Source organism: Pogona vitticeps, chromosome 6, assembly GCF_051106095.1.
Source record: "Pogona vitticeps strain Pit_001003342236 chromosome 6, PviZW2.1, whole genome shotgun sequence".
NCBI lineage: Eukaryota > Metazoa > Chordata > Lepidosauria > Squamata > Agamidae > Pogona > Pogona vitticeps.
In genome coordinates, this window is record NC_135788.1 from 11,440,778 (window position 1) to 11,455,640 (window position 14,863).

The 14,863-nt window shown below is 41.7% G+C and overlaps 1 protein-coding gene across 1 annotated transcript in view; it reads right to left on the bottom strand.

Annotated features, from left to right (window-relative positions):
• The window catches only part of ADARB2 (adenosine deaminase RNA specific B2 (inactive)), a 392,231-nt gene that overhangs the window by 123,350 nt on the left and 254,018 nt on the right, over positions 1-14,863 (bottom strand). The window contains exon 3 of the mRNA XM_073002915.2: positions 6,784-6,870. Within this exon, the coding sequence (XP_072859016.2) occupies positions 6,784-6,870 (87 nt within the window). The remainder of the gene's footprint in view (positions 1-6,783; positions 6,871-14,863) is intronic.

Below are 14,863 nucleotides of genomic sequence, written 5' to 3' on the forward strand. Positions count from 1 at the left end.
CGTTGCCACCTGTAAATCTGGACAGCCAGAAGAATACAGGGTTCCCTTAAGAAGCTCAAACAAGGCTGAAGTGAAAACAAACTCTTTTTTTCCCATCAATTTCTCCCTCCCTGCTTTGGTTACCTAACAAGCCTAGCACAGCAAGCCTTTAAAACAAACAAAACAAGAGAGAAATGAAACAGAAAGAGAAAATATAAACAAGCCCATCCTGGCACCAGATGTGGGGAGGAGAGGACTCAAATGGTTAACAAGCTGCAAACAAGACTGATTTCCTCCCCTTTCTTTGCTTACTTCTGTGTGATTGTCACAAATGAATTAACAGATGGAAGCCTGACTTCCCAAGTGTAACTACACAGCAGATCTATTTACACCCTTAGAGATGATGCTGAATCAAACTGATTACCTTGATTTAGACCACAGATGGCAAAACTGAACTTCCTGACAAACTGCAATCGACCAGTATCACACCAGCAAAAGGTGGCTGCTAGCATTGATGGCTAGCTGTAGTGTGCAGGTGAAAACCAGAAAGGATGAAACAACGCAGGGAAATACTATTTTTTGGATGATAACTCCAGAATTCCCCACCAGCTATGCTGTGGGTTGCAGTCCAAAAAACCCCAAACATGTCCAAGCTCTGGGTAAGAAAAAGAAAAGGGCTATTGCCCTTACATTCTGCTTGTGAACTTCCTTTGTTAGCATTTGCTTGGCCTCTGCTGAGGACAGGAAGCTTGACTAGATAGGCTATTGTCCAGATCAAACAGAATCCTTCACTGGCTCTCCATCTTGTACCACTCTACCGGTACCACTCCATCCAGTCAGGAGGGGCAACGCTGAGGGAGGTCTGGAAAGAAAAAACAAGACACCGGGCCTTCTCGGCAGTGGCTCCTTCTCTTTCGAACAAACTCCCCTCTGAGTGCTGTTTGGCCCCCTCGCTGGGCATTTTTAAAAACCAACATATTATTCAGACAGGCCTTCCCTCCAGGCACTACTTAATTTATTCTTCTTCCCAATCTTGAACTATTGTTATCATTGTATATTGCTGTAAAACTGCTAGTATATATTAATTGTTTTTACCTGGTCTATTCTGAGCCGCCCAGGGTAGACTATGTTTAGATGGGTGGCATATAAGTGCAATCAATCAATCAATCAATCAATCAATCAATCAATCAATCAATCAATCAATCAATCAATCAATCAATCAATCAATCAATCTCGAAGATTGCCAGTGTACGAGATAAGATAGATAGCCATGTTGCTGCTTTTGAAAAAGCCCTTAAAATATTTCCAATGTATTCTAGGAGAGAAACTGTAGCCCAAAATGTGGTTAATTCTGTGTACATGTGCCTTGTCCCTCCCCTACAGCTTCTTTTCATAAAAATACCATCGTGCAGCATAGCGTGTGAGGCTGTCTAGTCCAGCTGAACAGCTGCTGTTGCTCATTATTATCTATCAAGCTAAAACCTGGACCAGATGCATTTCTTTTAGGGCACATGTGAAAGTACCTGCAATCATTTAAGTTTACTACAGTCATAATGCAGGCTGGCTTTGTAAGATTGTCGCCTGTGGATTCTGAATGGCAAACCGAGACCCTTCATTTCCTACCAACGATGTCCTGACAGCTCATTCTCTTTGCCCTTCTCATATCGAGTATGCCATTTGCTGCCCATCTGCATCACACTGAGTATAGAAAGGGGAAAGGTTTTACTTCCATCACTTTTTTGAAATGATGAATTTCACCAGGAGGACAATTTTGGGAAGCACATGCTTGTTGACAGGAGCTGGGCTCCAAACCAGCAGTGATGTCAACAGGGACATTGGGCAGGGTTCTTTTTATGCTTGATAAAATGTGGTTATAATAGGAAATTTTACTTGAGAATGGTTAACTAAATGCACTGCTTTCTGGTCCTTCCTCTAGGATGTAAAAAAAAAAGGTAGCTTACATAAGAGAATACAATAATGTTGTGCTGTTGTGAATGCAAAGATATGTACATAGGCATGTTCCATGGAATAATGCAGCATATCTCTGTCTGGCAGACCTGCCAGAGCTTAGAAAAGTTACGGGCTTTTTTGGACTCTCAGATTGTCTCAACCAGCTTGGTCTGTGACCCTGGGGAGTTCCTGGGAATTGCAGTCTGAAAAGTAACTTTTCTGCCTATGAAACATCAAAGAAAAAACAACAACCACCTATTATCTTATGTGTTATAAGTGCACACCCAAAGCAAAGAGCCTCTGCCAAGTGCAAAGTTTTAAGTTCACAGCTCTCTTTTTTTTGACCAGCTAGCTGCAGAATGTGGGGACCAGATACTGATGCAGATGAGTGGGAGGTGAAAAAAAAAGGTGTAATAAACGCCCCCACATGTTACTTCTCAGTAGCATGTCCTACCATCACTTTGAAAGAACTGATGCCCAGGAAATGTCTTGCTGTAATCTTTGGTACACATAATCACAGCATGTCAACAAGTCTATGTACATGTAAGAATGACAGAAGAAAAGCAGATTATTCCTAACATCACGAACAAAAATGTCCTTTCCCCACTCGTGGTTTATAAATGGACATCTTTTCCTTTGTTCATCCTTTCCAGCCAGTATATATAATGATCTGGTAGCCAATGTTGATACAAACCAAAGTGCGTCATTTGGTCGGAATGCACTGTTTGTTTTCAAAATCCTACAATATGTTTCAGCAACGAGGCAAAATGATGCTAAAAAATTAATTTTGGTGCGAATGAATATGATAATATACCACATGCTCACCACCTGGTGCCACTCTCTCTTAATTATCCTCTTTTTCCTTCATCTCATATATCTGATCTCAATTTCATTCCCCGTCAGTAAGCGTTGTTTCGGATCCAACCAAAAATGGGCTGGGAATCAGGATGTACAACTTACTTGTGTCTCCCTTTTCTTATCTTTCTCTAACTCTTGGAAATTAAAGCCTATTTAATTTGTTTATTTCTTTACAATTCCTGAAAATATACCTGCCCTTGAAGATATAAGGTTGCCTTTCTTCATGTACACACTGAATTTGATGTATATCTATATACACATGTGAATTTGTCTCTTGATGTGCAAGGTTCATTTTGATGGGTACTGCAAATCAAATGCTCGTGTCTGTTTATCTCATAATGCCTATCTAAGCTGTACTGGAGCTCTATCTATCTATCTATCTATCTATCTATCTATCTATCTATCTATCTATCTATCTATCTATCTATCTATCTATCTATCTATCTATCTATCTATCTATCTATCTAATCTATCTATCTATCTATCTATCTATCTATCTATCTATCTATCTATCTATCTATCTATCTATCTATCTATCTATCTATCTATCTATCTATCTATCTATCTATCTATCTATCTATCTATCTATCTATCTATCTATCTATCTATCTATCTCTGTTATTTAATACCAGTCAAGGTTTTTATATTGTTGCCTGTGCCTGGCATTTCATTGTCGTTGTAGTAGTAGTGGTTGTTGTTTGCTTTGTTGTTACAATTAAAATTCAAAAACAACCTTTAACCTGCAGAGCTGGAAAAGACCCTCTGGATCATTGAGTTGAGCCCCTCTCAAGGAGGCACAGTGGAGAATCAAACTCCTAACCCCTGGTCCCCCAGCCAGGGACCTAAACCACTGAGGTATCCAGCACTCGTATTTTTTTAATTTGGCAGTAGAGTTCACTTGTGGAAGCAAAACCATGCAAGCTATGTTTATTTGTACATTGCAAACTAGATCTCTGCTTGCAGGGATGTTCCCGCTCCCTATATCAATAAAGAAGTACCACCAGAGCTGATCAAATAAGGGAACCGATTCCTTAACTATCTTTTTGCCAATCCAGAGAGGCTCTCGTGGCTGTGTGGGAGTGCTGGGGCTCTGTGCAAGCAGAACTGCTCCGTGCTGTCTAAGTTCAGGGTCCCACGCTGTGCAGATCCCACGCTGTGCAGAAGGAACATTCTGTAACATTGGACAGAACAGGAAAGCCACGGCTTTCTACCTACCTACCTACCTACCTATCCATCCATCCATCCATCCATCCATCCATCCATCCATCCATCCATCCATCCATCCATCCATCCATCCATCCATCCATCCATCCATCCATCCATCCATCCATCCATCCATCCATCCATCCCATCTAGCAACCCCGGCCATTCTGGGCTGTTTACATAATACCATAAAACAAAGTACTGTATAAAGACAAACAACACAAAAACAAACAATAAAATAAAGTAATCAATACAATATTGACAGGTGAAAACAATATCAAATAAAATAAAATATCATTAAAATAAAATAAATAAAGCACAGCAAAGATTTAATATTAGCAAATTCTGGTTATTTTAGAGTTATTGTATCAGATGTCGTAGAGTCCGGGAATGCCTGTCTAAATAGAAATGTTTTAATAATTGCTTAAAGGTTCCCAATGCCAAGCAAATATTGCATGGGAGAGCATCCCATAATTGCGGGGCTACCCAGAGGCACCCAGACTGCAGGATTTCCATCTTGTCTGGGTTCAGCCTCAGTCTATTGTCCTTCATCCATCCAGGCAGTGGTCAAGGGACAGGACAACATTCACTGCAGAAGGATGGAAGGAGAGATATTGCTGGGTCTCGTCTGCATATTGATGACATGAAGCTTCAAAACTCCTGATGACCTCCCACAGCGGCCTCATGTAGATATTAAATAGCATTGGGGAGATGATTGACCCCTGCAGGAGTCCACAGTTGAGAGTTCATGGAGTAGACAACATCTCCGCAAGGTGTACTGACTGGAGCCAGGCCAAGGCCTGACCTCCGATCCCCAACTTGGAAAGCCTCCCAAGGAGGATACTATGGTTGGTGGTATCAAAGGTCACTGATAGGTCAAAGAAGACCAACAAGGACCTTTTGCCCCTATCCGTCTCTCTCAAAATATCATATTGCAGGGAGACCAATGCCATCTCTATGCTGTGGTGCAGCTTGAACCCCGGCTGGAATGGATCAACGGCGCTAGTCTCCTCCAGAAGGGGAACAATGTCAAACTAGTCACCCTTAGATCACTCTCACCTTGTCCAGTTGGGAATACCAGGTCTAGTGTGTCACCAGGCATGTGGGTGGGGCCATTAACATGTTGGGACATGTCCAAGGAAGCCATGGTTTCCAAAAACTCAAGAGCTGGACCTGTGGCCCACGCTTTGGCATGGGCATTGAAGTTCCCGAGGACAAGAAGCCTGAGGGACCTCAGTGCTGCCTCTGAGACGAAGCCTGTCAGCTCGGGAAAGCAGAGTGCTGGGTCCCAGGGAGAAGAGTAAGCCAGTACCATCCCAAATCTGTCCCTGGCTCCCACCGACATGTGGAGGGCCTCCAGGCGTGGGACTGTCAAGGCAGAGAGCCTGACAACCTCTACTGTGTTTTTATACCCCTCTCCGACCCTTGATGATGGATGGAATATTCGGGTTGGCAGATTAGTGATAGGGATATACTACTAGCCTCAGCAGCCATCCAAGTCTCGGTAATACATGCCAGATCTGCTGCTTTGTCCAGGATCAGGTCAAATTATCCGTGCGATTTATCCGGGACTGGTCCCAGGGACAGGCCTCCCAATAGTATCTCCTGTAACCAATTTGCTGCCTTCTTTAAAAACAAAGTGTAAATCATCCGCCGGGTCATGGATCCCTCATCTTTATCAGTAGATTGAGCCCAGATGTCTGCTGGTCCACCTTGCCCAGAGAACCTGATACAATTTCAGCCTGTGACGTCAGCTGAGGTCAACAGGGTGCTTTATTCAGGACAGATCTGACGTTTAACATCAAGGACAGAGTGGACGGCTGGCTGAGTGAGTTACCTTGGTTCTGACCGTTGGCGACAGAGCTAGAATGAGGGATAGCCTTCAAACATCTGACCCTCATTCTTTTAGATTAACTGCTATTGTGCCAACGCCGTATCTTCCTCTGCCCATCACAGTTTGTATGTTATTCATATCTCCTTCACTGAGTGACAGGACTTCAATTTCTAGAATAAGGTATAAAGTGCAAGGTGGTAATAAAACTTTACTTATCCAGTGGGGGGATGTATAAGTGCTTTCTGCAATGAAAGCTTGCTCATTACTATAACCAGAGGAGATGCCTAAGGCTGGAAAAGACTGCAGCCTCATCCTTATATGCTCCAAAGCAACAAAGCAGCTGAACATGGGTGTGTTTCCACGCTGCTTTGGAATGTGTGACTCAACAATATGGCACAATGCACCAGCCTTTCCTACCAAATTATTGATCTCCATTCAAAATGGTCACTGGCTGATAGGAAAGACACATCACAGTTTGTTCCACACATCTGTAGCAACATTATTTGCACACAGATTCCTAAGCAGAACAAATCTCTACCAGGCTGGTATTGGTGGGCAAGAGAACTGTAGGAAATATGAACTGAGCTTTGTTTCTTTATCTGTATTACCAAACTATGTGAAATTCAAAATCAAAGGTTCGTATAAATCAGTGATGGATCCAATGTGATGAATCCAATATCATGCAACCAGCCGAACCAAAACATGGTGGGAAATGGTAAGTCAAAGTCTATTGTGAAACGGAGTGAAGAAGCACCAAGCCATGCTTTGCCCAACACTTGCAAAATTACAGCTTGGAATTCTTAATCTCGGTTTAGCAAGTGGCAGTTTCTGGTCACTTCTTATATGTTGCACATAAACCAAAATTTCAGCCTATACCAGCAACAGACACACATTGTGCAGTGCTTTGTCTCTGCTCTACTGTTCATCTCCTTATGAAAAAAAAGAGAGAAATTTCTTACTTAAATTGTCTTCATCTTCCATATTTGCTGTAGCAGGACTTAAATACTTGAAGGGAGCGATGAACGTGGAGAGAATGCTTACTTTTTCTGTAACGAGAAGAGATGAAAGGAGGATACATGTTTATTCCATGTGAGATTTTCTTCAGATTCCTTGACTGAGGCAGTTGAAATATGTAACTGGCATCAGTTTTTGTATTATCCCTATTACAATTACCAGCAACTGAATTTATTTATACTCATCCCTAGACACTCTTCACTTTCCCCCTTTTCCCCTTCATCTTTCAAATTCCACTCTTCCTCTGTAGTCTTTAAAACTTGCAATTTATTCTGTAAACTCCTAGGACTCTCGTGGTTTTCTACTTATGTTACGGTGTCAAGGGCCATAAACATTTATGACTTTCAGTCAACCTCTCTAGAAATTGAAGGGGGGTTTAGGGACAGGAATGAAGTTACAGGGGTTTACAAACCAGTCCTGCCTAGTGGCTTTGGTGGCTACACACAGGCTAGAGGAGTGAACTGTGGATGCCTACTGTCCTGGTGCAGCCATAATCCTTCCTCATGTTGAGCTCTATGCATGCACAGCCCCTTCAGACATTCTCCAAATGAATGAATGGTCAATAGAACCAGATACTGGAGGCAAAAGATTTGGTCTAGTTTGCACACGACATGACCTCGCCATGCATTCTTTTAAAGACACGGAAGTGGAATCTACTGAACTTTGCTTATTATTTGACTTTTCAATCTTTGGAATGGATTCACACAGTCACCCAGTTTCTCTAATTCTGATTCCTACTTGTTTAGTGGAAGCAGATGAAGCAATGTGAGGTCATGTATCATTGGTATCCTCACTTTGCAATGCAAAAATTGGGGGAAATATGGTTCTGTAAGTGTCCTGGAACTGCAGCTCCCATAGGTTCCAGGAGCACATCTGGAAGTAGAAAAAGAAAAGAACTGCCACCCAGCAACAACTGGAAGATCATGGCTTTCCTATTCCTGCATCAGACAAGGGACACACCTATAGCCACATGGTCTGACTGATGTACCCTGTACAGTGCTCAGATTATATGGGAAGATTTATTGTTTTAAAAATAATCCATAGGCTCTACACCCTGACTCCCACCACTAGTTTTAGCCAAACTATTTACCACATTGGTAAAAACAGTAGGCAAGAAAGCTCACAGAAAAGCTGTAGAAGGGAGGGTCTACTCTACATCCTTCCCGTGTTATTTGAGCACTGCTGTAGCACACACAAAATTATTAATGGACCTTAGATTTCAGCAAACCAAAGAAGAATAGAAAGTGCAGCCATTTGTCACCCAAATCCCCATAAATATCCAGAAATGTGGCATGTTCTTTTTTGCATAGATGTTAATGAATGCTATTAATAATTGCATTTTTAAAACATTCCCTGACTATATAGCAAGGATTAGACAGATGGTGACCGGTAGTTTGCCACATCAGCATTAATGATGTTTTACTGAATTACTTCCATTATCATCCTATTTTAATTGATTATACTAAGCTTTTTGCATGTTGGAGATTTCTTAAATGGATTGTTACAACAACAACAACAAAGGAGAGAGAGAGAGAGAAATGGAAGGGGGTTCTCTAAACGTTCGATTCCACAGTAGTGCATGACTGTCTTAATCACAGAAGTCAATAGGAATAGGATGGATCCCATCTGCATGCCTTTGGCTCCAGTGTGACATTTGGAGTAAGACAGGGAGCAGAGCACCAGTATCCCAATTTCTGAGCCTTTTTTGTTAAACACATGTTCTGGAAGCAGTGGGACATGGCCTGGGAGAAATCTGGCACAAAATTTAGCATTAGGTCTTCCATAAACTCGAGAAGCCATGCAAGGCTCAGAAAACACCCTACTTGTCAGGAATGTTGCAGCGAAGGGCACATGGAATCCTAGGGCTGGTGGCAAACACTGCAACTAGAGATGTGCACAAGCTGCTAGTTTGGTGGTTTCTCCCAGTTTGTCTACTGCTGCAACAGGTGTCTGGCAGTTTGGCACCCTGTCCTCTCCAGCAGACACTCACTCAGAAGCGGCGCCTGGAGGAAGCGGGGCAGGGAAGCCGGAGGGGACGGGGCACCAAATCGCTGGTGGTAAACAAATCTGGTGGTAAACAAACCATCATGAACTGCCGAACATGCAGTTGGTGCCCATCTCTAGTTGCAACTGCTTGGCATTGACTGCCACCTGCCCAGCCAGCTAAAGTACTTTTTCCTGACTCTGGGTTGTCATATTACCTGTTTTCATAATCAGCTGGTCCCAAAGCCATTCTAGTGGCACTCCCAATTCTTATGCCTTTGTGACATCACAGCCTGTCCTTGTGATTTCACAATGGCCAACTTCCTGGGCTTAGGTTTTAATTCTTAATTGCAGGAAACGGGATGTTGCTGATCTGACAAGCCTGCTCCCCTTGAGCACAAGCCCTACAATTAGACAATGTGCTATAGCAGACTGGCAGCAGAATCCTTCATCAATAACAGGGAAGGAACACAACATCCTTCGCCGCACACAAGGGCAGCTGGCTAGTTTAAAGGGTCCAGGGCATACCACGAAGCACACAAATTCCACGTTTTATCACTTTCTTGCCTCCCCCCATCCTCTACTGTCTAAGATGATGGTATTCCATTGTCTAACTGTAGAGTTACATTGGGCAAGACATCTACCTATCTCGTCGTATGATATTTCTCCGAAAGACAAAATTTCTGTTTCGAGGAACTGAATTCCTAGAGTAGAAAGAGGTCGAGGCAGTGCTTCATTATTTTCCCAAACATTGCCTCATGATTTTAAGCATACTTATGTGAGAATAAGCCCTATGAATGTCCATGATTCAACTTCCTAAAGTGTAGTGAATTTATTACGCTCGCTATTTTACTTTTCTTCAATGGAAGTTTGGAATAGTATTTTGCTTCCTAGAAACCCATATTGCCACAGCTCACCAAACTGTGAAACATCATTGAAAACCCTCACAATGCAAGGGCTCAGAAGCCAAAATCCTGGACAGATCATTAACAGGTTTTTATTCACTTCAGAAGTGATACTTGGGTTGCGATTCACCTATGTGTGCGGAGGTTGGCGTGCTTATGTGTTTTGGTAATAGTGACTAGTTCCATTATGGAATAATGTGCACCTTGACTTCCACTAAAATGAACCAATATCTGTCCAATCTACAAAGCATATTTCATTTCCCCAAGTATAATAAGAAAAGGAAGAGTAAAAGAAGGGTCAATGTTTTAAAAGACGCAGGAGAATAATTTTTGACTGCTAATACCGCCTGAGCCAAACCACTGAGAAATACATAATACTGTGTAATCCTTGCTCGGAGACGGATGTGCCCATAAAGTGATAATAACTCAAGGTCTTTTATCTCTTTGTGTCCTCAGGCTAGGCGAGAGAATGGGCAAAAACACTCCTGAAACCAAATTAAATAGTTTTAGATCTAATTTTAGTAGCCTGAACAAGATTTCTATGGAATCTAATAGACAGCAACACACACGCTTTACCTCTGTTATTGAAAATCCATCTCACGGACTGGGATTTGATTTTTTTTTAGCTGTTTATAAGAAGTAATAAAAAAACTAATATTTTACAATGCAACCTACCTCATTGTGTAAATGGTCATACATTTTAAGCTGCCCTGGAGTAGGTTGTTACGAAGTGCCAAAGGACTGCTAGCTAGTGAAATCTGTTCAAATTCCCATTTAGATTCATTTGTGGAAACTACTTGAAACACGTAATATCTCTTTTATTTAGAAGAACACAGAGACTATCAAGACTCTGGGTGATATAAAGCAATAAAATAAAGTTATTTATTTATTTAATTTGTTGATATTCTGCCTTTCTTCCACAACAGGGCCACAGTGGAACTGACAACACCACAATTTCAGAACAACTGTATAAAATCTAAATATCATTAAAATGACAGTAATCATTGTTGGAATTCATAGCATTGTTGGACTTCTCTGGGAACATACCAAATACATTTTACATCAATGTCCCCAAAACCTAAAGAAATAAATGTTTCTTTAGTCTTTGCAGGAGCAGACTCTATGCTGCCTGGAATAGCATTCCATAGATGGTGCATGACTGCAGAGAATTGCAGACATGGAAAATGTTATTTGTTGGGAACTACGATTCCCACAATCAACATATGTGGAAGCAATAGGATTTGGATCAGGGATTCCAACAACCTCTTCCCATCCATGCACTATGGGAGACTATCTTTGATACCAAAGATAATATACTATAACTACTACTACTTATAACCATTGCTTATGGTTGACCTTTCAAGTAGGTAAGTATACGTATCAGTACAAATTCCAACACTGTCCTTCCATATTGGGAATGAAAAAGGATAATGAAAGGAGATAATAACTTTCTATGGACATATTTTATTTAACTTTTGAACCTTCTTTTTGGAAAATCCATGCTGAAGAAAAGTTCTGGGTCACCTGAGAAACTGAATCATCTCACTTGCTCTTGGTTGTTATTATTATTATTATTATTATTATTATTATTATTATTATTATTATTATCATCATCATCATCTTAGAACTGCAGAGCTGGAAGAGACCCAATGGATCATTGAGTCCAGCCCTAGTCAAGGAGGCACAGTGGGGAATTGAACTCTCAACCTCTCACTCCACAGCCTTTGAATAGGCTATATACGTACATTTTTATTTACTACTATATCCTTTTAGAGTGATTTTTTTTACAGAAATGACTTCACTAGAGAACCCTACTTATGTCCTAATTAACAGAATCTGCATTGACTGATTTACTGCTTCTTTATCTGAAATGTTCAGACACAGCTAGCTAAACATCAGATTGATTTTTTGTTTTGTTCTAAAACTGAAGCCTCACTGAAAGTCCAGTAAATCTGGAAGGCATCAGGTTAAGAAAGGTTTCTTTAAACAGCAAAGGAAAGCAGTCACCCTTATATAGACCTCAAGCATACCCATTTGGAAGTACTGTAGATATGTAGCAAATACTCAGAACGCTCCGAAACTATTCCACGGTAAAAGTACAAAGTTATCTGTGTCCAAAACATATACATCAACAATTGAACTGACTGTCTATGGCCAGGATGGGCAGCTGATGAGTCATGCTGAGGATCTGGGCATTTACCTCATTGATTTATGGACTGTCAGATCATTTGTGATAAGGAATATTCTTGTGTATACAGGAAGCCAAGCAGGTTTTAGAATCAGTTATAACTGTTGTCATGTTCTGGATTTCCTAGCAATTTCTCTGCCCGCCTCCAGGTAGAGGATGTAGGCTTAGGCAGTTTTGATTGTGACATATGATAACCCAGAACTTGGAAAAAGTTAGCTTTTCACAGGATCCCAGAGCCAGCACATTTAGTATCAGTCCAAGGCCAGTTTAATAACTAATGTATCAGAAGTAAGACTGGGATCTCAAAATGGCATATCAGGACTAACACCTATACAATAAGTGTTAGGCTGAACAATGAAGGTATAAAGGTAAAGGTTCCCCTTGACATTTAGTCCAGTCATGTCCTACTCCAGGGGTCAGTGCTCATCCCCGTTTCCAAGCCGTAGAGCCAGCATTTCTCCATAGACAGTTTCTGTGGTCACGTGGCCAGTGCGACTAGACATGGAACGCTGTTACCTTCCCACCGTGGTGGTACCTATTTATCTAGTCATATTTTTACATGCTTTTGACTGGCTAGGTTGGCAGGAGCTGGGACAAGCGACGGGAGCTCCCTCCGTTGTGTGGATTCGATCTTACGACTGCTGATCTGACCTTGCAGCAAATGAGCAGCCTTATGGAGGTCACATGGCCACTGTGAGTTGCACTGCATTTCTATTCAAACCCTAGTAATTCTTTCTAAATTTGTTCCTAAAAATATATGTTAGCATATGGAAAGTTATGCATATTTGTGTCCTCTTTGCTAGAGAAGCAGTAGTGGATGTTTTAACAGTTCGATCCTGAGCAATTTCTCTCCTGTTGAGCTTCCTGCTGATCTATAGGATGTACAACAGCTGACTCATCACTGTTAGTCTTTTATGTGCTGCTGCTGAAAGGTACAGCAAATGTTTAGTGATTAAAAGCTCTCTGTTTAATCCTGTATCTACTACAGACTGGAGGAGGTATGACCTTCTTCTCTTATACTTTTGCAATAATGCATATTTAACCCTAATCCTCTTCTGGCCTCTGCTTTATATCCTGAGTTGATCTTCAGCTGTTCATTCCATTTCCGGATTGCCTTCAGAGGGCAGAATGTTAAATGGCTTGGCGAGTATAGTCTTAAAAAGGGTGGTGGCAGCATGCTAATCTGTTTAAGAGCATTGATGACACATTAACAATGGTTTAGCTTAAACTCTCCGTGAGACAAAATGTGAATATGGGGGAACTGTATCAGTCTGGGAGCAGGAGTTGTACGGAATGGCAAAGCTTACCTTGACTTGTTGTTTACCTTTGTGTGAACTGCACCCAGAACCCAATGTGCACATAACAAAGGAACACTTTACGTGGTTCATGCAGACTGTAGAGGTCGAGGGATATAAGACTAGGATTTTGCTTATCTGCTAGCAAAAGAAGGCAACTATATAAGGGCTGGCTACAAGGAAGTCTTCTTGCAACAATAGGCCACTGTGATATATTCCCTGTCCTCTATAAAAGCTTTGAGGTCTGTTTAGTTGCTGGTCAGAGCAATTAGGGGTCCAAAATACAGATGAGGCATTTCTGTTCCTTTCTTCCAGACTTCTCCTTGCCTTGGCCTCGCACACACAGAAGCTAAGAGACCACTCTTCCATACCTCCTTTTCCCACACAATTGTATACTTAAGCCTAAATGTAATTGCAAGTTCCATTCATTAAACCAACTACAGAATGGTAAGTCAATGCTTATATAAATCGCATTGATTTCAGTGGATCTATACTAAATATCAACTGGATTTAGGCCTACAGAATACATGCAACACATTCAGATGACTCCGCTGCTTTACTGCAGCTGGAATAACTATTTATACAATCTACTGAGTCTGCGGTACCTCTCTCTGGCCAATCACAGCACTATTTCAACAAACCATCATAGCCATAGCCAAATGATGCTCTGTCTGGCATCATTTTAGTCAATGTCACCTGTTGTAAATCACACAGAGTAGTGGCCTTGCCACTAGATGGGCAGGATAAAAAACATTAAAAATGAATAAAATAAAATAAATTATGTTGTGCACTAGCATGATATAGAAATGGAAACAGTCTGAAGAGCAGAGATGTGTACCAAACTTTTAAATAAAGGCCAGATCTTGGTCAAATTAGTTTTTTGGACTATAACTCCCTGGCTTCCCCATCTGACCATGCTGACTGGGGTATTTTGGGAACTGTAAAGGTAAAGGTAAAGGTTCCCCTTGACAATTTTTTTGTCCAGTCGTGTTCGACTCTAGGGGGCAGTGTTCATCCCCATTTTGTCTGAAGACAATCTTCCGTGGTCACATGGCCAGTGCGACTTAGACATGGAACGCTGTTACCTTCCCACCGAAGTGGTCCCTATTTATCTACTCGCATTTGCATGCTTTCGAACCGCTAGGTTGGCGGGAGCTGGGACAAGCGATGGGAGCTCACTCCATCGCGTGGATTCGATCTTACGACTGTTTGGTCTTCTGACCCTGTAGCACAGGCTTCTGCGGTTTAGCCCACAGCGCCACCACGTCCCTTGGGAACTGTAGTCCACAAGTAATACAACCTGGCTCTGCAAATGGCCCATACTGAGAAAACCTGAGCTACATTCTCTGGGAATTGAAACATTCCCTGCCCACACGGCCTTGTATCTACAGATGTCTCAAGCGTTGTGACACCCAGCAAGCTCTGGGAAGGAGGTTAACTTTCAGAGAGAAGAGACGGCAACATATGAAGATGGCTCGATGTGATGCCTATCAATGGTAATACTGAAGGTTGGGCATTTTCCATTGTGCTGTTGGCCCTTGAATGTTAATGGAGTCCTATCATTTTACGGAGATGACATAATGTATTTTGTAAGTGCCGCTGCTATGGCTGTACCTCCTGCTGGCCCTCGCTTTCTTTTATAGCTATTTCTTGA